Consider the following 27399-nt stretch of genomic DNA (forward strand, 5'->3'; position numbering starts at 1 on the left):
GGTATTGATACAAAACAGACATAGTTGAATAGCGTGAGCGGTTAGTCGCGCGTCTCTGCTATGTTTAGCAGTTATAGCTGTAGAAAATTATTAAAAAATACTTTTTATGTGTAATATCCGCCGCCCTGAGTAGCTAAGAATTGTAGAAAATCTTCATGTGTGTGCACAAGTGTGCTCGCTTAAGATATTATTCAGCATTTGGCTGGAGCTGATTTCTTGTTTGCTTTCATTGTAAATAAGTATCGCTTCTCTAAATTTCAAGAATAATTTCATGCTCGCATTGAAATTAAACAAATGCCATATCGATGTGCAAACGTCAAACGAACCGCTCTAAAATTTAACGTCGCCTAAACAAAACTATTATTTGTCTTGGTTTGTAAGTGAATTATTAGAATGGTCATTTATTTATTTTATTGCAAAATTTTTGTTTCAAGAGGCGCGAGTCCAGTAATTTGCCTAGGGCGCCGAGTTTACTTAGGCCGGCGATGGCCGTCACGCCCAAGGCTGAACATCGCGATAGCGTGACGACGACTAAAATTTACCCGTCCGAAAAAGGAAACGACTAAATGATTTACAAACACAATCTAGATAGAGAGGTTACATAAATTTTTCGCGGGAAATTGCTACTATGACGTAAATGCGATAATCCGTGTAGGATTCGATAGCAAAAATAAAGCCCTCTGTTGCTAAAAATGTACAGTTATAATTTTAGGTTAGTAATTAGATAAATATATGCACTTATACGTGTACCTACCTATGAAATTTTGTATTAGATACCTTTAATCTATACTAATATTATAAAGAGGAAACCTTTGTATTTTTGTATTTTTGTATTGAATAGGCTCAAAAACTACTGGACCGATTTCAAAATTTCTTTTACCATTACTTAGAGGGATTCTTCCGAATCCGTATAGGCTATATTTTATCCCGGAAAATAGATAGGATTTTTCGTGGTAGTGAAAATTGTAGAGTAAGGCGTCGAAAAAACTGCCGTACGTTAACGATTCTCGCGAACGCTGCCGGATTGGGCTGTTTAGAATGGCAATAGATTATACCCTGGATTAGCACATAGGTGACATAGGCTACTTTTTATCCCGGAAAATCAAAGAGTTCCCACGGGAATTTTAAAAAACCTACATCCACGCGAACGAAGTCGCGGGTATCAGCTAGTTTGTAATAAAAGGGTTCTGTATCTAAAGCATTATAGCCTTTGATCGATATAACTTTGATCAAAATCGGACGCTCGAACTCGTGACAGGAAAGATCGATCTCAATTTAGACGTAAGTAAAAATGTATAGCTAATCTACTAACTAATAGAATCCTATACTTAAAGAGAATATAATCACTACGTTTTCCTATACTAATATTATAAACGCGAAAGTTTGTTTGAATGGATGGCTGTATGGATGTTAGTATGGATGTTTGTTACTCTTTCACGCAAAAACTACTGGACGGATTTGGCTACAATTTGGAACGGAGATAGATTTTACCGTGGATTAACCATAGGGCTCACTTTTCCCGGTAAATCATTGAGTTTCCACGGGATTTTAAAAAATCGGCGGGGACGAAGTCGCGGGCATCAGATAGTATAGTATTATTGTATTGATTTGACAAAAAATATTGGTCGACTTGAAACCTTTGAAACTTATTATTGACGATTTGTGATACCCATATTATTATAAATGCGAAAATGTGTTTGTTAATTGGTTAGTTTATTGGTCTGTTGAGAGAACATGCATTTAACTGTATATTTTAACTATTTACATTAGAGAAGAGTTTTTGTTAAAACGAAATGGGTAGATAATTAAATTATAACGCTTTTAACGCTTGCCGTGGTATTATAATATGCCATAATTAAGGTGGCGTGCTCATAATCTTCATTCTCTCATTAGTGGAAGCCGCTGAACTTTATCGCTACAGGGGAATCGAGTTAACCGATACTTGTTGGAGCGTGTACCTAGGGTATCTAGGTACCACGCGATAATACTTACTTTCGTGTACAGCAAACGGAACTAACTACTGTAACCTAATGATATCTTGAGATATATTTTACTCATAAATAATTAATATAATATCATGGTAATGTTGAAAAATTTTCATGGGGTATAAAATTTCCTCTTTCAATTTGACCGTAATATTCAATATCACACAGAAATGTGAGCGCGAAATATTATGTTTTAGTAAACAAAAACGGAAATGAACAGGGCCATTACTTTTTTAATATTTTAACATAGAAATATTTTATTCTGATAAAAAATTTAGGAAATTTAAGAATGAGTATAATTAGTACATTTTAAAACATCTTTCGCTTCATGTTTAGTTATTATCATGTGAGTTATTTGAAATAAACTATTTGTTTCTCACTGTCTTAGATATCGGAGGTTGAACCTCCAAATCTCTCTAACCCCGTGCCTATGACCCTCGTGTATAGAAATGGGGTTAGGGAACCACCTGGACACAAGCGGCACAACATATCCCGCGGAAATCCTTACAAGAAATATTAGGTATATCTCGCACGTTCGTCGAAGTTCCCGGAGCTTCTCAATATGTGCTGAGGAGGGCCACCGAGGGGGTTTTAGTGGGTAGAAAGGGTTCTCGGGTTACGTGGAATTTCTACCATATCTTCAGAAGATTTCCCCCTCGAAAAAAAGGTAAGTATATCCCGTAATAGACGTCTCGGTTGAGCAGAAATAAGAATAAGAATAAGAATAAGAAGTGTTTCCAAGCGCGGATCCCGCCCTCAAAAACGGTTGTGGTCAAGCCACCCGAAAATAGGCAAAGTGAGAGTTGGTGTATGTACTCGTTCAAGATCGATATAGTGCGCTCCTACAAAGGAGATGTTAACAAAACGCCCTAACCAAGATTTTGTACAGTTCCACGGGCAAAGCTACGGCTTTGCCCGTGGAACACATGCACATTAACTTTTATAATTTTGCACTACGGTGCAAAATTATAAAAGTTAATGTGTGTTTGTTTGCACATCACAGTGCCACATTTAGACTATTAAGTAATAAACTGATTTTGATATTATTTTACAATATGAAGGATAGCAAATTAATGTGACGTCACAAGTCTTTTGGGGTTGTGGGCATGCCCATTGTGCCCACAACGGTGGTTCCGCGCTTGCGGTTGAGACAAAACCCAAAATACGCTGCTCTGCTTAGACACCTGGCTCAATTTGGTTTAAATTGTACAATAAATTCCAGTAGGCGATATATTATGTTGTTTGATTTATTCGTACATTAATAACATAAATGCTTTGTCAATGCTTCTAACCGCATAAATTAGAGCTTCAAATCATTGTGGCGTGATATCTACACGATTCATCTGCAATTGGCACGACCGTAACAATACAGTTAGGCGTCTGTGGTCTAGACAATTCCAACTGATTGGACTCACACTTTAGTCACCCGAAAAATGTGGTATTTTGGAACGTTGGAACGATACTATAATACTAAAAACAAAAATAACCGTCAAAATAATGTTTTCGTACAAGACCACATTAATTTCATCATACCTACCAGAATATATTTTCAACAATCAATTTATTTAAGTAAGTACTTATGATAAATTAAATTCATGATACATTACTTAAAATATGGGAATTTATATTAAAATTATCTTGGCGAATAGCCAATATTTACCGGAGCAGCGGTTAAGGTAAGCGAGTATGAAATCAACGTCATTTCGTAGAGCCGTCTGTATTTAATGTGTAGCTATTGAGAGTAATGGTTATTACACAGTCATGAAAAAATTACCGTATATACCTACTTACGTACGCAAATTAATGTTCTGGTTTTTATTACGAAAAAGTGTCAAACACAATATTGATTGTCTTTAGAACTGAATTCGACAGGACTTCGTGAGGAGTGATCTTTTAAATTCTAATCTACTTTTTATTCCGTAATCCTAATCCCACGGGATTAAGTATTTCGTGTGGACGAAGTCGCCGCGCGCCAGCCAGAATATTGTTTAGCATAAAGTGAAATGAATAATTCTGTGTAAGTATTGTTAGAGAAAGGTTAAATGTAATGAGTGTGATGCACTTTCTGTTTCTCGTACGACGAACAGAGAAACGCAGGACAGAAGAAGAAGAGCAGTTTATTAAATTTAGAGATGTATGAAAAAGTGCAAGAGAGCGAAATTGCTTTGAAAAACCGCTTTGCGTTTCATGTGCGGTATTTTGAAAGAGTGGTGCATAAATACTATAAAACTTAATGCGTAATTTCATAAGTGATTGTGTTTTTTTACCTTCCAACAAATAAAGTCCCATTGAAATCCGCATCCAAGTCACGTAAATATAATATTTTACACTGTGTCACCACTGATTCTAAATTGCCTTATGTTAGATTTTTCTCCAGTGTTCTTCATTTTGGCCTATCTACCTGAATCAATTCGTCAGTCCGTTTGTATGAATAATATCAGTATGATGTGATTTTTATTTGTTTTTAGGGTTTGGAAAGCACGAAAAGTTAATTGCCACCTCGATTTATCATACAAAATTGTACGCCAAAATTTCACCACACACAGGCACTCATATACACTGCCGTATGATAAATGGAGGTGGCTATTAGACCACTGTGCATACCACTCGTGGGTTCCTACCCTGAAACGGAGTTATGTAATGATTTTGCGAGATAAGATTGCGTTTGACGACAAACATTATTAATAAAAAGCAATGATGAGTTCTAGGTTGGAGTGCGCTTGCCTAGCTTTCACTCTCTCCTTGAAGGTATTTAGGTTATATGTGGCAAGAAATATGAACGCTGGAAGGGCGGTTCCCTCCATACTTAGCGGCTCGTGTGAGAAAAGTTGAGGGTACCAACGCCGTATATACCTATACGGCGTTGGTACCCTCGACCTACATTTTCATATGAAGAATGGAGGTGGCTATTTAATTGCTGGTCACACCACCTGTGGGTTACTACCCTTAGACGGAATTATGTAATAACAAAGTACAAAAGACCGTCAATCTATTTGATCCACATGAGGCGATTAATGAGGCTAAGATTTTTTGAATGCACTCATACAATTTCGAAATTACAGTAACGTTAAACCCGACCTCGTGTGAAGTTTCTTCGTGGCCAGGGAGACCGTCCCGCACCACGTAGTGTATGAGGTCCATAGCGCGTCGCATCTGGCAGAATACCGTGTCTCGGTTCTCCCGCGCGGACGCGCTGCCTGGATGCCGCATACACGTCTGGAACAAATCAACTAATTTTATGGCCAGAGTCATAACTTTTAAACTTTAAACGTGTCTGGCAGGGCACTAAGGGTCTGGCAATGCATGACGTGATTTCTAATACTATTTCGAAAAAATATTAAAAAAAACATGACTTTATACCTTGACGTAAGATACCTTTTAACCTGTTATCTCCCAAAGCCACCATGATCTAAACTTCATAGTCACTGATCGTTCCTACCTGTGTTGGGGACAATTTGCAGAGTAACTTTCAACGACGCAGTTTGGCGAGATAATATATTGTATAAGGTTTTTTTTAAGTATTTAAATTAATAAATTAAAAAAAAAACGAATTTTTGGCACGCGCTGGCTCTCTCTAATAGTCAAATAATGCAGTAGGTAAGCACAGCAATCAATAACACAGTTAGTACGACGATTTCCAGCGAATGCAATACCTTTCAAGTCATATTAAATATTCAAGATTCAATAGTTCCAGAAAAGAAACGTTTTGTTGAAAGTAGCTCTAGTTTTCTTTGTGCTACTATTGAAAGTGCAAGGTTTAATATTCTTGGAAGAAAATTAACGATAACAATAATTTAATACCTTAAGAACGTGTTGCATAAAATGACTGAAATTGTTAAAGAAAACTTCGTCAGTTAACTCTATCTACGAAGTTGGCCAAATATTGTTATGGTTTTGATTTAAAGTAATATACGTTCACCAATAAATAAAATTAAGCTCGTTAATATTTAAGTTTAAGGTACAAAGTTATCTACATTCTAATCTCTTTCATCAAAAAATTCTAATATCTAAGTGAAGAAAGGATTGCAAGCAATAACCGTAAAATTGGTCTAATTTCACAACGACCTACGTACCGTAAATCGATTTGCGCAAGTTACATTTAGATTTGTTGCCGCAACGAAAGCCAATTTTGACTGTTAAATCAAAGAGTAGGTATAAACGGTCAATAAAATTTGGTATACGTAACCGAGTGGCGTGCAAAGTTTTAATGAAGGTGGCACCAAGAACGTGAAAATTCTTTTCAAAGGTCGTGTTTTAGGACACCAAGTTTATAACAACCAAACTATTGCTTTGGTGGGCATTGATCCCAATCAGTAAGTAAATGATAGATTTTTTTGATAATACAACACGTGGAAAATAAGTAATAAAGCTATAAATTCAATGATTGAATTATTATTATTTACTAATTTAGTAATAGCTGATGCCCACACCTTCATTCGCGTGGATTTAGGTGTTTAAAATCCCGAGGGAACTCTTTGATTTTCCAGGATAAAAGGAGCCTATGTCACTCTCCTCGTATTTTTTTGATTTGCCCCTAAGTTTGAAATTGAGCAACGGATTGATGTAATTTTTTGTATGATTACCTATAGTTTTTTATCACGGGAAAACAAACAGTTGCGGGAAGGCAAGCCATTTTCACGTCTTTGTCTTTCAACCACGCAGCAATAAATCAACGAATTCACCTGATTATTCGCATAGATAAAGACCTGGAGAGTGACATGACATGACGTGATAAAAACCTAAATCCACGTGGACGAAGTTGTGAATACCTATTAGATATGCAGTCATATTAGTTAGACACGTTAGCAGTATCTGCTACTAATAAACTAGATACTAATTTTACAAGCAAATGGCATATGCAACGGCATGGGATGGATACATCGAATTCCGAAAGTTAAGAAGAAGTGTTTGAAGAAGCTTACATGAAATGCAATCACGAAAGAATTGCGAAAAGAAGGCGGTATGCATAGAAGCATGGCTAAGTACTAAATGCATGATATTATGTTTATAACACAAGACAACCCGTCTACCCGTCTGTCTAGTAAAGTTATAATAAATAGTCCCCCGACACAAAGCTACATAATAGATGGGGCAAGGCCTCCTTAAGACAGACAAATTATTTTCGAGACACGTCGCAAAGGACACTAAATCTCTGATGATCCTTTTCACTCAATAACGCTTCCTAAGATTAATAATAAATTGAAAGTCAGGCTGCAAATGAAAGCAATTTCTCTACTGAATAATTGTTTTAGGAAGAAAACAGCTTGAGACTAGAGTAGCCTAATGGTATCGAAAGAAGGAGGCTTGGTCAATAATTATAACATTTATCGTTGAAGTCTAAAAATACAAGTAGGTACGTAGTTACAAACGACTAAGTTAAGTCTTTTTTGTTTAACTGAGCACAAATAATTGATCTTTATACCTAGTAATATTTAGGTTGAAACCGATGAAAAATGTGCCACCGCACTATCATATTACGAATATATCCATCAAAAATGTACCTTCACTTTATTAAAATTGACTATTTTACCGTTATTTAAAAATAATTTCGGTACCTTTGATGAGGTAAGAAGCATAAGCGTTGAACGTTCAAGAACATTCCTCGCTGCGGCTACTTGTGCTCTTCTCCTTTCATCTCGAAGGTCCGCCCGCCGCTCCGCCGTCAGTCTTGCAAGTTCCACCATTCCTCCCCCAAATTCCGTGAAAGCGCGGACGAACTCCGCAAAGTTAGATACGGATTCTAAGCGATCTAACGACCGCGCCACCTGCATAGAAAATAAGTTAAAAGCCAGGGACAAGTTCGTCACAGGGCGGCAATTCTTTTCAATAATTTGCCCGCGCGCAGTTTGTTACGCGCAATCAACAATGTCGGATCGGCACAGGAGCATTGTGAAAATATTAGTATTATTACACTAATTTCAAATTTCATGATATGGACACTTAATATGATATTTTTAAGGATTTTTTAAACTTTAAAGTTTAAACTGTCCGTCTGTAAAGTTGTTGATCAGACACTATTGCGTGTGCGTGGCAAGTGCGCTCTCCTAACATTTCCATACGACACAATTTTTACGTTTCAGGTCATATCATGAGCTCCGCTAGAATTCCACTAAGACCACTGTTAAGAGTTACATGCTCAACTATTGAAAGGAAGTGACGGCTCAGGTAACTGGTAGATAGGTACCATAAACGTTATATGTTATACATATTATTAGTAAGTACCTACTATTGTAGGATATCTAAGTAACGAGCACATTACGCATGTCAGCGAAATAGGATTTTGACTGGTTAGATTACCGAAGTTCTTCTATAAGTTTGAACAGGACCTGATTACCTTGTCCTTGGCGAGCAACAGCTGCCGGACCACCACCATGTCAGCCAGCAGCAGCACCCTGGTGACGGAGGCGAGCAGCGCGCGCGCCGCCGACACCATGCCAGCCCCCGCGCCTTCCGCACCCGCGCACACACGCTCTATTGCACGACCTGCCCAACAACAAAACGAACCTGAATAAATCGATTACCTTTATCAACACTTTTATTTATCCTATGATAGGCTATGTCTTATTATGGAATACCGCGAGGTCTTTGTTCGGGGCGAACCACTAGTCATATTATGAAACCAAAAAAACCAGTTTCAAAATATCCTACTATGAGCTGTGGATATAATGATGAATGTCTTAGCTTATTCAAAAGCTTGCCCAATGGACCCCAAAGGCAAAGGCGTCCTTTAAAACTGGAAATGTTCCAACATTTTAAACACAAATCCTCTACCCCGTAAATGATAAATTAATTGTGAAGCTAAATTAATATACATTTGCCCCGAGGATCGGTTCACCAATTTAATTAACGTAATAATACCCTTGTAATTTATTGCACCGTCTTGGAAACAAAGACGAGATACATTTTCGTTATTAAATTCCTCCAGCGAGCATCACGCGTGCTTCTAAATTAGGGTCGCCTTTATAACTGTGGACTGATTTACAATCGTACCCACTACCAGTTTGTTTGAAACTAATAAATGGAAATGATAAAAGTAACAAAGATCTATGGCACTCACGAGTATTCTGAACCACCTATTCTGAATCTTCTAAACTAGATGAAACCCGCAGCTTCGCCCGCGTGGATTTGGGTTTTTAAAATTCCGTGTGAACTTTCGATTTTCCAGGACAAAATTAATCGGTCCCCGGGATGCAAGGTGTCTCTGTACCAAACGTAGAAACATTAAAACGGATTGATTCTTTAAAAATCCTGTGGGATCACCAGGATTTAGGAATGCAATTTCTTACAGCATCAGGGTTGAGGAGTTGGGTCTCCGAGGTCAACGACTTGTACTTGGCATAGGTACCTTCAATATCAATTGTTGTAGTTTGATATATTTACCTATTTTTATGCAAGGCAACACGAAATAACGAAAATAAAAACGAAAAAGCAAATTAAAATAATAACATCGAATAAAGTTTTCGTAGAAGCCAGCGATTTCATTGTTTTCTCGGCATTAATCTCGATTTCAATAGCTTTGCGAAAGCTTACTCTTTAAAACAGAAGATTGATAAAAAATCTTAGAATAATACATTTCTTTGCAATTCGTTCCACTTGCATTTGAAAAATGGCAAGGTAATTGCAGTTATGAAGAGAAACTTCAGATTTTCTTTTGTTATATTTTTATTAAGATCCAGTAAGTAGGTGCCACAACAGATATACATATTTTTTACTTTAAAGTATCTGCTAAATAGGCTTGGTACTTTTGATATCTAAATACCAAGTTTTCTATTTTTTTTTTGTGTGTGTTCGTTTTTATTTTGCAAATTAATATCTACAGTGTTGTGATATTGTACATCCTGAGCTTTTTATTATTCTCAAATTCACCAGATAGGTACGTCTTATTAAACGAGTTTTTGGCTGGGCAAGTCGAGGCCATAAAAAAAAAAGATTCCAACGAATTGAGAACCTCCTCTTTTTTTAAGTCGGTTAATGATAAAGAAATACACAAAGAAGGTTCCGTATCGGTTCACTTTAAAAAGCTGGAGGATTTTAAGACTTTTGTTTTAATTTTCTATAAAAAGATATACTGTTGGACTGACATATTAACGTAAGTATAGCTCAAAGTTCTGGATCTAGAAAAGTTAGATTTTGCATGGAATGAAAGAGTTTTTCGAAATCGCGAGAGTATCTCCAAAGCTTTTGAAAAAGGCCACGCAGACTGAGTCACCGGAAAATACGTAAAAGTAAGTACACTTAAAAGATAAAAGTAAACATTGTAGATTCAACTAAAACTAATACAAATGATATTATTATACACGTACATACGGGTACCTATGTTACCAACACACGCATACCGCAGTTCAATAATAAATATTCGATGTGACTGAAGAGCGTTATCAACGTGGGTATAAACGTACGTATCAGCTGAAGCCTTGAAGTGTTTGTTTCGGACTAGCAATGGCGCAATCTAACCTATAATGTATTCGTTCAATGATTCTATGACATAAGCCCGATTGAATGGATAATAATGGATGCACCGTTCTTTTTAGGGGTTGTTAAATAATTGTAAAATTCTACAAAGTGACACCTTTAATTTAATATTATCATACTCGATGTATTTAGTTTGAGTTTTTCAAATGAAAGTTACAATAATTATTATTTAAATAATAATTTCCAACATTTTTGTTTTTATGCAATCATTATACGTACTTACCTACTTTCTGGATAAAGAAAAATAAGTATTAATTCAACTTTAATCCACAGTTTGAATTTTGTTTCACGCTCTCTCAGAAAATAACTCTCAAACAGTCAAAATGACTATCAGCATGTTCTTTTACACTAGACTCATTAACTTCCCCGATAAAAGTTACATTGCTGACGATAACCATTTAGAAGTTGTAGTAAAAACCGCTCGGTTGTCGCAAAACTGGTTAAATCGTTTCCACTTGATTGGAACGGCAATCGCGCTTAAACGAGATTAATAAAGAGTGAAAATCCGGTGATATAAAAACTTAAGAACATACAAATCCTGGAAAATATAATTCACAAAAATGATACATGTTTTGAGCCTGCAGGGTTTTCTCTTACATCACTTACTGGCGTTAAGAGGAAAACCTATGCGAATGACATTGACGATTTCCCCTTCAAACTAGCAATTTTGACATGTCATGACCCTCTATTGACAATTAATCAAGCAGACATTTCAATCTGCGAAATTTACGCGGACTTTTAGTATTTTGACGTAGGAGGGTAAAAGATCCAGTACATGAACGAATAAGGATTACCCTGACTTTGACCTAAAATTAAGATATATGAGAATCGTTCTATATATAATTTTTATATTTTTTTTTTATCTGTGTCTATACACAGTAGGTATACACTCTTAAATTATTTAAATATCAAAAACGCAAAAAAATGCGTGGTATTAATTATTATAAATTATTTTATTTAACAAAAGAATAAATTGCCAGTAAATGAACTGGGAATTTCAGTGAATGAACGAACTCTATCTAGTGCATAAACTCTCGATTCCTATTAATAAATTCTTAAGTATATTTTCGGCTTGGAATTTTAAAAAAAATGTCAGATTTTCAGTTTTTGACTTATTGTATATTTTTTTCTACATTTTGCGCGATAAATCAAAAACTATTTTACATAATAATAATAAATAAAACCTGTTTTAGAATGTATAATAGAGCCCTTTCATATGATATTATCCCCTTTGGTATAGTTATCTTAGTTTGAAAGTCACCTAAATTTTCTGGAAAACAGTCCAAATGACTACAGAGAAAATGAAACTTAACGCCCTTGTTGCATCCAAGTCGCTGGAAGTGCAACATCAGCTACTGAATGTGTTAAGAGTAGTGAGAATAATATACCGTAACACAAGTGTCTGATGTTATCAGATTTGTTCCTTTGAGCCGAGAAGCCACATGTTCTGATGCTTTTTAGACAATCTAAGATCTCTCATTAAGTGATCCAAATAATTTTGATTGAATGGTCTAAGTTGAGATGTAAAAAAGTCACTACATCGTCACTACCTTCTGAAAGTTCTTGAAATGGTAGATTAGAGGTACTGGGTTGGGGCTGAGGTACAGATTTATCACCAGAAGTCAGAATCGTTCAAATTGCAGACTGCAAGTTACAATAGAGCCGCTTGGAACAATTTTTTTTGCTGTTTCTTCTGGTAATATTCACAACGCAGAAATAATAATCATCATGGTGTTTAGATGGTTTGCGCCAAATTATATTTTTTTTTTTTTAGTAAAAGTAGTTAACTATTCTTATTTGCTCATAAACGCAACGAGGAAATACAGCTTCCACATAGGATCCTATAAAAATTGATCCTATAAAAATTGGAGTCCAGGCCTTGCTGTTAGCTGCTAATGGGTTCTCAAAGTAGCCCGAGTATGCTTGTTTTACTGGGCACAAAAGGAAAGAATGAAAGGAGCTTACCCAGTACATCTTAAAAGATCCGTTATAGATACATGCATCCTGCCATGCCTTACCTATGCCAGCCAAACATGGGTCCAGACAAAGAATATAAAAAGAAATAGTGACTTGCTAAAGGGCGATGGCAAGGTGCATAAATTAAGCAAAAAATATTCAAAGTGAGAATTGAAGACATAAGAAAAAAGACAAAGCCTACAGACACCTTGAGACCTAATGTCTATGTCCTAAAACTGAAATGCAAATGGTCATATTGTATCGATTTTTACAGATGAAAGAAGAACAGGTAGGTAGACCGAAGACGCGTTGGTCTAATGCTATTGTGCAAATCGCGAGAGAAAATTAGCTTGATAGTACCAAAGACAGAGAGAAATGGGGATACCCAAGAGGGATCCATATCCAAGAAAGAAGAATACCAGAATAAATATAAAAAAAATTCAAAAGAAAAATAAAACCGACTTCAAAATCACAAACACTAAAAAGTAAACAATAATTTAAGTTATTGTGGTTTTTGAAGTCGGTTTTATTTTTCTTTTGAAAATTTTTTATTTCAAAATTTTTAGTGGCCCCACTGTACTATAATAATGTGCCATGCCCAGCTAAAACCCTACTGTTTACTAAGCAATTACACTGATCGCGAGCAATTTGCTCTTATCCATTGAGGAGTTCTGTTCTCCATGTCAGAAGATATTCATCAGAACTTCATCAAATTTATATGGGACCACCTGCAAAGTATACCTAGCTTTTCAAACAAAAAAAAATCCAAATCGGTCCAGGCGTCTTTGAGTAATCGGGGAACATACATAAAAAAAAAGATACCGACGAATTCAGAACCTCTTCCTTTTTTTAAAGTCGGTTAAAAATATACTAAGATTTACTAACATGGTGTTATACCACAGAGTAGCAAACAGAGGCAAAATTTATAACTATTTTGGTAGGGTTGGCACTGGAGGATACAATTTAATTAACAATAGTTATTTGTTCAACAAGATGGTAAAGTTTGTTTTTGTTGTGATTGCCTAGTTTAAATATCGATCTTTAAATATCGATCGATAGATCTAAATATCGATTTTGAACGAAATCAGTCAATTTAGAAAGAATTATAAATGGTGCCAACTTTTTTAAATTTTGGTTACAGTTTCCTATTTTGTGATCCCAGGGAGCTCTAAATATCGATTTTGAACGAAATCGGTCAATTAACAAAGAATTTCAAAATGGCGTCGACTTTTTTAAGTTTTGGTAACAGTTTCTTATTTCGTGATCCCAGGGAGCTCTAAATATCGATTTTGAACGAAATCGGTCAATTAACAAAGAATTTCAAAATGGCGTCGACTTTTTTAAATTTTGGTAACAGTTTCTTATTTCGTGATCCCAGGGAGCTCTAAATATCGATTTTGAACGAAATCGGTCAATTAACAAAGAATTTCAAAATGGCGTCGACTTTTTTAAATTTTGGTAACAGTTTCTTATTTCGTGATCCCAGGGAGCTCTAAATATCGATTTTGAACGAAATCGGTCAATTAACAAAGAATTTCAAAATGGCGTCGACTTTTTTAAATTTTGGTAACAGTTTCTTATTTTGTGATCGCAGGGAGCTCTAAATATCGATTTTGAACGAAATCGGTCAATTTACAAAGAATTTCAAAATGGCGTCGACTTTTTTAAATTTTGGTAACAGTTTCTTATTTCGTGATCCCAGGGAGCTCTAAATATCGATTTTGAACGAAATCGGTCAATTAACAAAGAATTTCAAAATGGCGTCGACTTTTTTAAATTTTGGTAACAGTTTCTTATTTCGTGATCCCAGGGAGCTCTAAATATCGATTTTGAACGAAATCGGTCAATTTACAAAGAATTTCAAAATGGCGTCGGCTTTTTTAAATTTTGGTAACAGTTTCTTATTTTGTGATCCCAGGGAGCTCTAAATATCGATTTTGAACGAAATCGGTCAATTAACAAAGAATTTCAAAATGGTGTCGATTTTTTTAAATTTGGTAACAATATCCTGTTTTGTGATCCTAGGGATCCTCAGATATTGATTTTGAACAAAATCTATGACAGTTCAAGAAAATAGATTTTAAACACTATTTAAATTATTATCATTAACATTAAATTAAATGAAAACACGACGCGCGACGTGTACTGCAGCCCCTGAGCTTGAGCACAGGCCGAGCCGGTATAAACCGATTTCTCTCCGTACGCGACGTAGCGCCTGTGCTCACGCACACACGCGCCTCAAGCTTGTAGTAGTGTACCTATCGTAGCGCGCTTGTATGAAGCTTTGACTCTGTTCGCTACTCATGTGGTTATACAACGCAATACCACACTAACAAACACTCGTACAAACATACAGACAAGTATATACTCACACACACTCACACACACACATGGACGCACGCACACGCACTTTTGAACGGTTTGAACGGAACACGGTTTTGAAATTGAAATTGAAAAAAGTGTAAGAATTTATAAGAAAATATTTAAAAAAGGTATATCAGCCGGTTTTTTATTCCAGCTCTTAATACATGTAAAAACGTCCAATCTGTTCATTTACTTGAGCCTTTACCCTAGTACCTAATTATATCGACCGCCCCATATCAAAACAAAGTAAATGTCATTTTTCCGAAAATCGTTTTATGTCATAAGCCTAACTTTCATAGTATGTCCCGTTGTATTGTAAGGACACCCACATTAAAGTAAAATTAAAAGCTAGTAAGTCGCTTTGACCATTTTAAAACATAGTAAGTCTATGAACTGGCTAGGTTTTTTATAGATTAATGCGCCTTACTAAGTTTTTCAAAGGAATTAGATTAAATAAAATAAATATCACCCATTATCTAAATACCATGTCAAAACAGTAAATACTTAATGATGCATTAAAACTTAAAAGTAAGATAGGAAAAGTCAATGACCTCTACATGTCAACTGTTAAATATGGCTTGCAAGGGAAATACTTTGCATACTTACATAATGTTTTTAGGGTTCCATATCTCAAAAGGAAACACGGGACCCTTATAGGATCACTTTGTTGTCTGTCTTTCTGTCCGTCTGTCCGTCTGTCGTGTCTGTCAAGAAAACCGATAGGGTATTTCCCGTTAACCTAGAATTATGGGCAGCTAGATAGGTCTCAACTCTCATAGCCCAAGTAAAGGAATAAATCCGAGAACAAATTTCGTGATTCTAGATCAACGGGAAGTACTGTATAGGTTTTCTTGACGGACGGACGGACAAATGGACAGACAACAAAGTGATCCTTTAAGAGCTCCGTTTTTTATTTTGAGGTACGGAACCCTAAAAAAGAAAGTGATGCACATCTAATGAATAAATGTGTAGGCCAGTCTTCACACTAAAATATTTAAACCCCTTTAATTTAAAAACTGTCATAGCCTAGTGGTTAGAACGTCCGCCTCCTAATCGAAGGTCGGGGGTTCGATCCTGGAATCACGCACTACTAACTTTTCAGTTATGTGCGTTTTAAGCAATTTAATATTGTATATCAAATCTTTGAAAAGAGCAACCGCTGAGTTTCTTGTTGAAGACTACGGCCTAAACTTCTCTTGAATTTAAACCACTTACTAGGTTTTGATCTGAGAAAGAAATTTGACATTAATTGACAAAATTGAGAGACCTAAGCTTGTATAAGAACACAGAAGTGTCATAATTCGTGTTCACTTTGCCTAACGTCTCTCGGAGAGCAGAGAGAGATTTAAACTGTTTCTTATAATCACTGGCCATATTTCAAATGCGAAAGTGTGTTTGTTGGTTTAATATTCAATCACGCTGCAACGGAGCAACCAGTCGACGTGGTTTTTTGCATGGATACATTTAAAGACCTTGAGAGTGACATCTCTCTCCGCATCGTATTCTTTATTGCTGAGGGTTGTGACCTCTTTCCATTATTCCTACATCTAATGGTAGGTTTTCTTGGGATAATAATGCGGTGGGTTCAAAGAGCCTACGGAACTCGACTAGAAAAACGAGATTTTGACTCTTAGTTTTAACGGTTATGAATTAGTTATTATTATCAGTGATAAAATTGATTAGGGCTGCCAGGTAAAATGACATTTATCTCGGAAAATCAAAGAGTTTCCACGAGATTTTTTCCAAGTTTGCGCTACTAAGTACATATATTATGAAGAGGAAAGGTTTGTTTGTTTGTTATCGATAAACTCTGAAACTACTGAACTACTTGCACTAAAGACATAATCATCAACATCAACCGACAGACGTCCACAGTGAACATAGGTCTTTAATAGGGTCTTCCACATGCTACGGGTTTGCGCCGCCTGAATCTTTGCGCTTGCGCTTGACGACAATCATGCTTTAAAGAAAGCAATGATGAGGTCCAAGTTGGAGCACGCTTACCTGGAAGATGCCTATTCACTCTTGGCTTGCAGGTATCTATGGTATATATGGCAGGAAACACGGCCGCCGAAATGGCGTTCCAACCTTTAGGCTCTCCCCATTGCCCGCAGCATGAATCTGAGCTTCCTTATGATGGTTATATTATGTACATATAATATCTCATAAGAAATCTCTAACACACAATCCAGCTAAGTAGGTTTAATTTCAAAAAAAGCTAGCTAGCCGACAAATCTAACTCAGTTAGGCAGCCTTCGGGAACCTTCGAGATGTCTCTCGTCCAAAATTCCTCAATGCTTGAAGACCAGTCTTTGAATAGTGCATGATGTCAGTGATGAAAAATGGATCCGAAATATAGGTCTTTTTTTGTACACAGGAAATGCCTGACGCATACCCCTCCGTCATGTGGGGCTTGCACCAAACTTGCACTACTACGAAATCCATTTCGGAACACGGCGCCCGAAACGAGGCGCGCTATCTCCTAAGAAACATAGGTATAATACCTATTTAGAACACTTCCTATCTGTCATCATAATCTATGACAACCTCCGAGTATTTACCTGGTAAAACCGTAACTTTCGAATAAATTTTAGTATATAAGCAGGCTTCATTTAGAAATGAAAAAATCCCTATTTTATTTTTCAACGATTATAAACACAACTTTCATTCAAAAATAATAAGCTTAAATTCATTTTAAATAATATTTTGCGACGAAATGACGCGCGCAGTCCGTCCGCCATTAGAGTCCAGTGGACACTGAATTCCATAGAGCGCCTGCAAGAAAATAAATAGCACAGGAAGTTTTTTGGTTAGTTTTAGATTATTTAAGAAACGAAAAACATTTAGTATAAAACTAACAGTTAAAATTGATTGCTAAACCTAAACATATCATTTTCTGGAGGTTGGCTTCAAAGTATCAAGATGTTAAAGAAAACTTTTACAGAACAAGTTGCGAACAGCAATGTTTTCAACTTGGTTTTTTTTTTTATTGGGATAATGTATACTAAATAAAAAGAGGCCCTTATAATCTTCACAAACTGAAGTTTTTAATTGCATGTATTTAATAGCTGTTAATGCTTTAGAAAAATAAACAATTTACTTCAAAGTACAGCATTTTTGCGATTTGTCAAATAGCAATTACCTTAAGTGATCATTAACGTAAGATGACAGATGCCATGCTTTATCGTAGCCTCGTAGCAGAGTTAAACTAGATTGAGGGGACTCTCGGTTATTCAGAATCGACGCGACGATATGTCAAAGCTGACGTAATACCAAAGAAAAATAGGGCTAGCTTAGGGCTACCCATGGACGTATTATACTATCTCTATGGGGCTACCTGCTTCAAATTTACTAACAATTTCGACGCCTGTCAGTGATTTTGTTAGAAGCTCGTAGGGTTTTTGGGTCTAAATGAGATCTGCTTGCAGTTCAAGTGTAATCAGTGCAACGACGCTTTCTTTTGGTTTGTTTATCGACCAAGCGTTAAAAACCCGCAATAACTGGGAGATATTGAGATTTGTCAGTGGGTTAGTTCTAATATTTTTTGAATACTTTTACACATGGCTGTAGCTATCTTTGTTTTTAAAACAATAACTGGAAGATATTGCGTTGTTAGATTTGTCAGTGGGTTAGTTCTAATATTTTTTGAATACTTTTACACATGGCTGTAGCTATCTTTGTTTCTGGATATCATTGTGAAGGGTACAAAGTGGTGGTTTCGGAAGCTTTACCTGGCGGCTGGCCCCTCCTGTAAAATGGAGATGTCGACACTTACCTACATCATCCCGATCCGTGCTCGAAAAAACCATTTAGCGATAATTACCATTTCGTTTGTATAAATCGAATATAAAGTTAAATCTTTATAAGATTTACTTATATATGATAGCATGCATGTCATGCTGTCGTGTGGATTTCAAAACGTTTTTTACTCGTTAAATTTTTTACCAGTGGTGACAAGACAGTGGCAACATAAATGCTCTTTTATGAACGAAAAGTTGGACAATATTTTTTAAACTACTATCACTCTGCTACTATCGTAATACTACTAGGCTATCAAATGGTCTAGCGCAGAATACTGGACTCTGCGGTTATAAAGTGTAATGTCACATTGTTCCTCTTCACAATGACTTCGCAGCTTTCAGGACTGCCGGCTTTGAAACCGACGCGTCATGATTAAATGCCTCTTTGCTAGATTTACCAGCTCAATAGAGACCATTTCTCCCCGTACAAAGTATCTAAATGTTTTTATTACATTAGCCACTATAGCTGCACTTTTTCGTCTGCATTAATATTTCAAAGGGATAAAGTTTGTAGGTTTGGCTTGGGGTGTAATTTTTGCAACTAATATTTCGATTCTGAAATTTGGTTCTCTCATATATTATAGCTACATAATTCTCGAGTGCAGGCTATAAATTATATCACGCGGATGAAGTTGTGGGAAAAGGATTGTTCTAAATAAAACTTCTATGAGGTGGACCAAAATTTTGTCAGTTCGTCTTTTTGAACGTAATGCTAAATTAAGCTTTGTTTACTTAACTAGGGTAAATGTTTGTCATATTTATATTTGATTGTCTGATGATGATGCAATTAAACGGATAGTAAATAATAATCTGCATAATATTGCAAAATATTTACTCTGCAAATATTTGCAATCAAAGTAAGAATTCAGAGGAGAAAATATCTGAATGTTGTGTAAAGAAATGTCGTAGAATTCCTGTTTGGATTTTACCCAGTCTGTATTGTATTGCTACGTCGCTATTTCAGCTTACTCAGCTCAAAAAGTTTGAAAGCATATGTGAGGAATGAGGATACCCGCAAACTTGAAAGAACAAAACAAAATTGTTTCATGGAGAGACTTTTTCATCAAGATCTCATGATGAAGCACTTCTTTATTGTTTTTACCGGAATAATTACTAATTTCTCCCAGTGGAATGTACATATTTGTTTAACTCTTACTTAGCTACATTATACAGTCAAGTGTATCTTCATGTGGCTTTTCAAACAGATAATAATGTTTATCTAAAGTTCTATTAGTAAGTTGGTATGTCGAAGTTTGTGAGTAGTATTAATTCAAAATTAATTTGTATTGATTTACTAACTTAATAATGAACATCCTGGCAAATAATTATTATTATAAGGACAGTTAGTAACTTTAAAAGTCTGAGTTGGATTCTGAGTTGGTTACATCTTATGCATAAAAGCTGCTAAAAATGAAAATAAATCAAAAATAAGTTCAAAAGACATAAGATAATATCTACGGGATATTTTTTTTAATTAGTTACACAGTCAAATAGTTAAGGAACATCGAACTAAAGATTGGTAAATTAGTAAGCTGTAAAGTGTTACAGCAGCTCAATCAAAATGGCGACTTGACCTTATTTTATTTCAAGCCTTCACGCTCTTTAAATTAAGTTTTGCTAAGTTCATGAACTTTTAAAATATTAACGACGCTGAAGTACTTCAGTAAAGATGAGATAAGTGCTGAGCAGATCTTATCGGAAGGTTAAAACAGTTTTAAAACGAGCTATTAAATAGTGTCGTTTGAATCCCTATGATAAGTATTTATTTTGCTAAGATCGCTTAACTTCCTCATAGCATATTTTTTTTGGATTGTCAAAGACAAAGCTATTTATTTATTTGTAATAGGTGCCACTATACAATTCTTGACAGTCAATTTTTAACCCCCGACCCAAAAAGAGGGGTGTTATAAGTTTGACGTGTGTATCTGTGTTTCTGTGTATCTGTGTATCTGTCTGTGGCATCGTAGCTCCTAAACTAATGAACCGATTTTAATTTAGTTTTTTTTGTTTGAAAGGTGGCTTGATCGAGAGTGTTCTTAGCTATAATTCAAGAAAATCGGTTCAGCCGTTTGAAAGTTATCAGCTCTTTTCTAGTAATTACTTGTAACCTTCACTTGTCAGGGGTGTTATAAATTTTTGATTTACACTTGTTGAATTTGTAACATAATATGACATAAACTTACAAGCGTAAATTAAAATTTATAACACCCCCGACAAGTGAAGGTTACATAAATAGAAAAGATCTGATAACTTTCAAACGGCCGAATTTCTTGGATTATAGCTAAAAACACTAGATCAAGCCACCTTTCAAACAAAAAATCTAAATTAAAATCGATTCATTAATTTAGGAGCTACGATACCACAGACAGATACACAGATATTCAGATACACAGATACACACGTCAAACTTATAACACCCCTCTTTTTGAGTCGGGGGTTAAAAACTAAAGCTATAACAAACTTAGCCGGGTATTCTTTTCATTATCATATTACCATAATACTAAACTCATCAGAACTCTCGAGGCTCTTAAAGCAACTCATTCCCAAGTTTCCTTAGTATTTAAATAATCCTTTACAATTTGATGTAATCTTAAAGAAATCTGCTAAAAGCTACTAAGTAGTACCTACCGTTGTAAAGTAAAGTAAATCATGTAAAGTGACATCTGTATTGTGATAATGCACTACGTGGTCATGCCTGCATACTGCAGTGACGTACGTACTGCGGAACTGTCACACCTCTACTAAACGACGAACGATCAGATGCGAACCGCAGCTTCGATTAAACCCTGATTTATGCTGACATTCGAAGTGCTGTGACTGGATATACACCGACTATTTTATACTAACAGGCTATGACTGCATTCAAAACAGCGAAGGCATATGAAATGATATTAACTGACAGTTATTGTGAAATAGCTAGCAGATAGATTGATAGACAGACAGACTTTCGCATTTATAATAAATAATAAATAAATTCAAAAATTTGGAGCTGAGGGAGGAATGGTATATGGAATAAATAATTAGTCCTATTTGTAATATGTCTCTAAGAGCAAGTGAATACCAGACGTTAACATAAGATTTTTACACTTTGTTACCTCCCTAAACCACCACGTTCCAAACTTTATAATTATTGATGGTTCCTCCCTGTGATGGGGAGAGTACGCAGATAACTTTTAGCTTTTATAAAATAACGAATGTCTGGCACTCGCTGGCTCTTTTCTATTAGCAACGTTATTGTTTATCAAATAAGTATTTTTATAAAAATATAATACTAAATAACTCATTGATAGATTACAAATAGATTAATTTTAGGTATTATTTTGGCTCTAAATCATTGTACGGTTTAACAGCAATTAGGTGCGACCATTTAGCGACTGACGCGAAAAATTTCTATGACATGAAATATTTTTATGATTGAATAGGGGCTAGAGTTAATATTAGTTAGCGTGACTACAAACTATCTACAAAACCGCTTTGAAGCTAAATAGTCTGTGACCTGGATATCAAAATGGTGATAAGCTTGTCTACATTAATTAAGTATATCTATTATTTTAATCATACTCCGTGTGTTATCCAAAAAACGCTATGGGTCTATTAGGCTAGTCTTCGTTTTTCTCAAGACAATATAGGTATCTTAAAGGTTAATAAATGTTTTTCAAGTAAAATTCTTTAGTTGGCTTAAAGTCTCACCGAGGGTTCTGTAGCTTGAAAAGATATCAATTTCAAGACAATGACAAGTATTTAAATTCTTTATCTTTTTAATATTATATTGGTATTTTATGTTTTTGTTTAAAATATATTATAGTAACAATGACTTTCTAAGCAAGGACATCGCACTGGCGCGCATAACAAGGGACCAAGTAAGTGTGCTTATACGCGGTGTAAGCACACTTTCTTCATTAGTCGCATGTTGACTGCAAAGCTGTCAAGACGCCTAAATGCGCGATCAAAAAGTGCCGAAATAATACGTTAACGACGCAGAAAAGAGATGGTGTGACTTACCACCGGTAAGTTAATTTTATTTACGTAAGATAACATGCGAAAAAGTGTAAAATACTTAGTAAAACCATTGAAAACACTAGAAATATCTAAAATTATTTACAATGTTCCCATTCCTTTCTCTCACGCACATCGGAAAGAGACAGATGGAAGGGCGCGTCACGAATGTCGGAAAAACAAAACTGTGGAGTAGCTTTTTTTTGTTCAATGTAAAATCTATTGGCCATTATTGTATCACATTTATTTTATTACTAGCTGTGCCCGCGACTTCGTTCGCGTGGAATAGCTCTCAGCGCGCTTTATATAGCCACGGACGCTCAGGCGCGAGGCGTGTAGTACGTACTCTGTACGTTAAACATGTTCGCCGTGATTCTTTAAATTGACATAACTTTTTTATTTATGAACCGATTGACATGAAATAAACACTAAATGTTAAGTGAAGCTTACTACAATATATTAGTGACAACCGTATCTAAATCGTATAAGCCGTTTCTGATATTAGCGTGCACAAACACACAGACAAACAGACCAAAAAAAAATTAATTATAATTTCGGGTTTGGCATCGATATAATAACAAACCCTGCTACTTTTTTTATATATTTCCATTGTACAGACACCACTTTTCTACAATTTTATTATATGTATAGATCTTTTGACGACCTCCGGTGCGCAGTGGTAGCGCGGTGGATTTGTATGACGAGGGTCCCGGGTTCGATTCCCGGCTGGGCCGATTGAGATTTTTTTAATTGGTTTAGGTCGGCTGGTGGGAGGCCTTTGGCCATCTTGATTCAAGGCCCATCTTGAATCCGCCATTTTGGTTTTATTTTTCAGCTCCCTGTCAATTGGATGAAGTTCTGAGTGACATTTGTTCGAGCACCCCCCACCTATCTTCAATACCCTGGCCGTGCTCCTCACCGAAATCCTCAATCATCAGCTCTATCCATATTTTTACTCCGAATCATTTTTTGTCCTCTATACGAAACCATCGGTAAAAAAAACATACAAAATTTTACAGAAGAGGTGATCAAATGAGTCAGTCAGTCAGTCAGTGAATCAGCACGAGCAGAATAGTATATAGTATAGATATAGTATAATAGTTTCATATTTACAAAATCGAAAAATCTCTCAAAGAAATAACAAAAATTAATAGTGCTACACTACTCCATTCCATTTTTTGTTCAAGTTTGCTTCTAAAATCACCTTATTCAGCTTCGAGTGCAATAATCGATTTACATTGCGGCTTAATCACTGAGGTTAGTTTACAGGACTTGAATGTTAGCGGGAATGTATAAATGGAGCAGTTGAAGCTACATAGGGTGAATTTAGAAACGTGTGCCATGTTTGGGCTCTTGTGTTGTATGCCACGATGTGTCCATGCTTAGAAAGTCATTGTATAGTAAGTACTTATTAGAGTGTGTTTATGTATACCTACCTTACCTACTGCATTGCGACTGCGGGTCTTACAGTTCTTTATGTTCGTAAGTATGGGTTGCCTGGAAGAGATCAATTTAGTGATAAGGTCGCCCTTTGTTTGTAAATCTTTCCTGTATTTTATTTTTTGTCATAGTTTTAAGCAATAAAGTTGTTTAAATAAATAAACACAATAATTACAATCATTGTTATAATAATTACCTAATATTTAGGTAATTGGTGGTTCAAAAATATGAAAATAATGGATCAAAGTTAAACCACAAATTGAGATTGTTTCTAAAACTAAGTAGCAAATGATACCATTAGGATGTTCGGATGGAAAACTTTATCCATTGTGACATATTATGAGTTCGTGACTAGAAATTTTATGAGTAGGTACCTATCTACCCTCAATTTAAAATAAGCTTCATTTTATATGCATAGAGTTTGCCTTGAATGGAAGTAGATATACCTCCTATATAATTATCTAATCTTATCAAAGAGATTACCTACCTAATATAGATTCAATTTTATGTTTAAGTACGTTTAACTTAATTATAAAATACAGTGTAAAATTCTAAAATTGATATTAATCAACTTTTTTGAATCCTTATTAGGTAGAAATTATTATTGTAAGCATATAATTGAAGTCTACGCTACGAAAAAACCACAAAAAAAAACATTTTTTGTGTGTTTTTTTTGTAAATGTTGAGGGTACTGGCTTAGTTGCTACCCTTGATTTTGGAAGCGCCACCCATATTAGCCGTTTTTGCAGGTTCAGCAACGTCAGATCGGCAACTGGATGGGTGCCCTACTTCGAAAGGCCAAATTCGGGAATAAGTAATTTTTTGGGACATTTTTAACCTGCTAAAACGTCAGTAAATCGCCAAAAAAATTAACGTCATCATAAAATTATCCCACTGTTAAATCCAATTGCCCCGCCTCGTGATATTTGTCTGACTGACATAGAAGTCGTAAACACTCGCAAGCCATCACTCCGACTCTCAACAACTGCAGACATAAACGGGACGATAAACCAAAGTCAACTACCGAATGCTTCTCATAATAAAATAACATTTAACTCAAAACTACTCATACTCAGGCTTTTTTTAAACAGAGGTAATACGATAAGCGACGATATCCTAATGAGTAAAGCGACTGCATCCTATTCTTGAAGCTCGGGGGTTCAGTCCCGGGCACACACCTCTAACTTTTTGGAGATATATCACTTGCTTTAACGATGAAAGAAAACATTGTGAGGAACCCTGCATACCTGAGAGATCCCCATAATGTCCTCAGAGGCTGCCATAACTGTAGCCAAAACCCTTCTCAATCTGTCACCTACCCATGTACTGCAGTGAGCCGGCGATTGGTTGATCATGATGGATATGAAGAAATACGAGGTAATTGTTTAAGTTCAAAACCTATTGTTGAATATCTTTATTATTAAATAATAAAGATATGATAATAAAAGATAAATTTTATGCAAAGTATTGCAGGCAAAGAGCAACGGAAGCGACGGAAAAGTACCTAGAAATAATAAAATATTTATATTTTAGCGAATAATTTTAAAGAGTAAAAAGTTTCTAGACACAGAACTCTATATCAATATTCGAAATTACAAACCCTAGGCATCTAATAAGTGTATACCGAAACCGTTGATCATTATTAGGTATACCTATTCGGATCAAAATGTTATTCTCCGCCTCTACTGAAGTCTAGGCCAGCCTACCTTAATCTGGCGCCAGTGTGTCTAAAAATAGCAAGGCTAAAGATATTCACCCCTCAAGGACCGCCGTTTTATATCTCGAGACTATTCTCAATTTCGACATGTTACATAAAGGTGTGTCTACATTATGAATGAGATCCGTAATTTTCCATTTTATTTAGGGTTAATTTTACGCCTGTGCTAAATACGCGGATTAGGTGGATTAGACAATAGAGAAGATAAAAATATGAGTTCCCTCGCGCAGAGGTGAACGCAGTGGCACAGTTCACGATATAGTTAGGGAACTTCTAACAAAACGTCGAGGCTTGGACGTCACTAGCAGGCGTCAAATGCTAATACATTTGACGCAGGAAGCTCTAATCTAGCCCTATTTTTGTATGATTTTACGTCACCATAGCCTAATATTTGAGAGTTCCCTTACATAGTTCACTCTGGCAGTGGTCTTATGAGTGGGAGGTCCCAGGTTCAATTTCCTGGCAGGGGCAGTGTCAGGGGCAATTTGGGGATTTATAATTTCTAAATTGTAATTAGTCTGCTCTGATGGGAAATTTCGACCGTGGCTACCACACTACCGGCAAAGCCGTGCCGCCGCATTCCGGTACGATGCCGTGTAGAGATCGATAAGTAAGGGGTATGGGTTTTAGAAAACTGCCATACCCCTTCCAAGTTAGTCGGCTTCTATCTTAAACTGATTTACCTATCACTTACCACCAGGCGAGATTTCAAGCTAACTTCTAATGGAATATAAAAAGATATTTTGTATTTTCTCTCGCATATTATAATGTGATATATCTATTCATATTCTAGTGAAAATAAATTGAAACAGTTACTATCAAAAACATAAATCCTTCTTACTGACAGCAGCAGTTAGCAGTAGGAATTATTCACATTTAAATTACCAGTTTCCCAAATACCTTTCCTAAATTTTCCACTGTGAATGCAAATCCATGCCTAAGACGCAGATGGCCCAATTTCTCGTTCAGAATACGAATGAAATAAATCCTATACAACTCTAACCGAACAGGCAAAATACTGAATACTTTCAAAGCAAGCGATCGTTTCCAGAAAGATTTTACTTTGAGCCTTTAAAATGTTTTGAAATATTATAAAAATGTTTCCAAAATAGCAAACCTTCTATTTTGAAATATCTTTTTATCTCAGCTACATAACATGTACTTCTGTGAGTTTATACCAAAACACATTAACTGGTTGAAGTTGGTTTAATTTTTTTTAAATGCGATTATTTTATAGCCTATGGTTTATGGTAATGCATGTACCCCGGTGGCGTTTCCGAATTATTTATTATTATTATAGAATGTAACTGTTTTAAAAAAGTGTCCCTGCTATGTTCAGTAAAGATTTATATTATGTTTCACTAGTCACAAATTAGGTTCGCAGGTGCGATGTGAATGTTATGGAACATTAACCAAATGTTAAATGAAGCGGTTCAAACGAGCCGTTTGGTGACGTTGACAAATCATTTTTGGAATATACTTGTCTATATTTTAATAACAAATATTGAAAAAGTTCCTACAATCTACAAACGCTACGGTAGAGAATCTTTTTTTTTTAATCTGATTTTCAGGGTATTTCATATCCTATATTTGCTAGCCTCAACGTTACAAACTAAATTAAAAACATACTATAGTTAAATCTAAAACTATAACTTTAAGAGAATCACTA

The 27399-nt window shown here is 35.6% G+C and overlaps 1 protein-coding gene across 12 annotated transcripts in view; it reads right to left on the reverse strand.

The window, feature by feature from the left end:
• LOC123872937 (alpha-catulin) overlaps nt 1-27399 on the reverse strand; it is an 82290-nt gene that overhangs the window by 8551 nt on the left and 46340 nt on the right. For all 12 annotated transcript variants that reach the window (XM_045917553.1, XM_045917562.1, XM_045917543.1 and 9 more), the window contains exons 3-5: nt 8320-8468; nt 7541-7750; nt 5064-5201 (exon numbers count right to left, since the gene is read on the reverse strand). In XM_045917553.1, the coding sequence (XP_045773509.1) occupies nt 5064-5201; nt 7541-7750; nt 8320-8468 (497 nt within the window). The remainder of the gene's footprint in view (nt 1-5063; nt 5202-7540; nt 7751-8319; nt 8469-27399) is intronic.

The sequence above is a fragment of the Maniola jurtina genome, chromosome 2 (genome assembly GCF_905333055.1).
Source record: "Maniola jurtina chromosome 2, ilManJurt1.1, whole genome shotgun sequence".
In the NCBI taxonomy this organism is placed as follows: Eukaryota; Metazoa; Arthropoda; class Insecta; order Lepidoptera; family Nymphalidae; genus Maniola; species Maniola jurtina.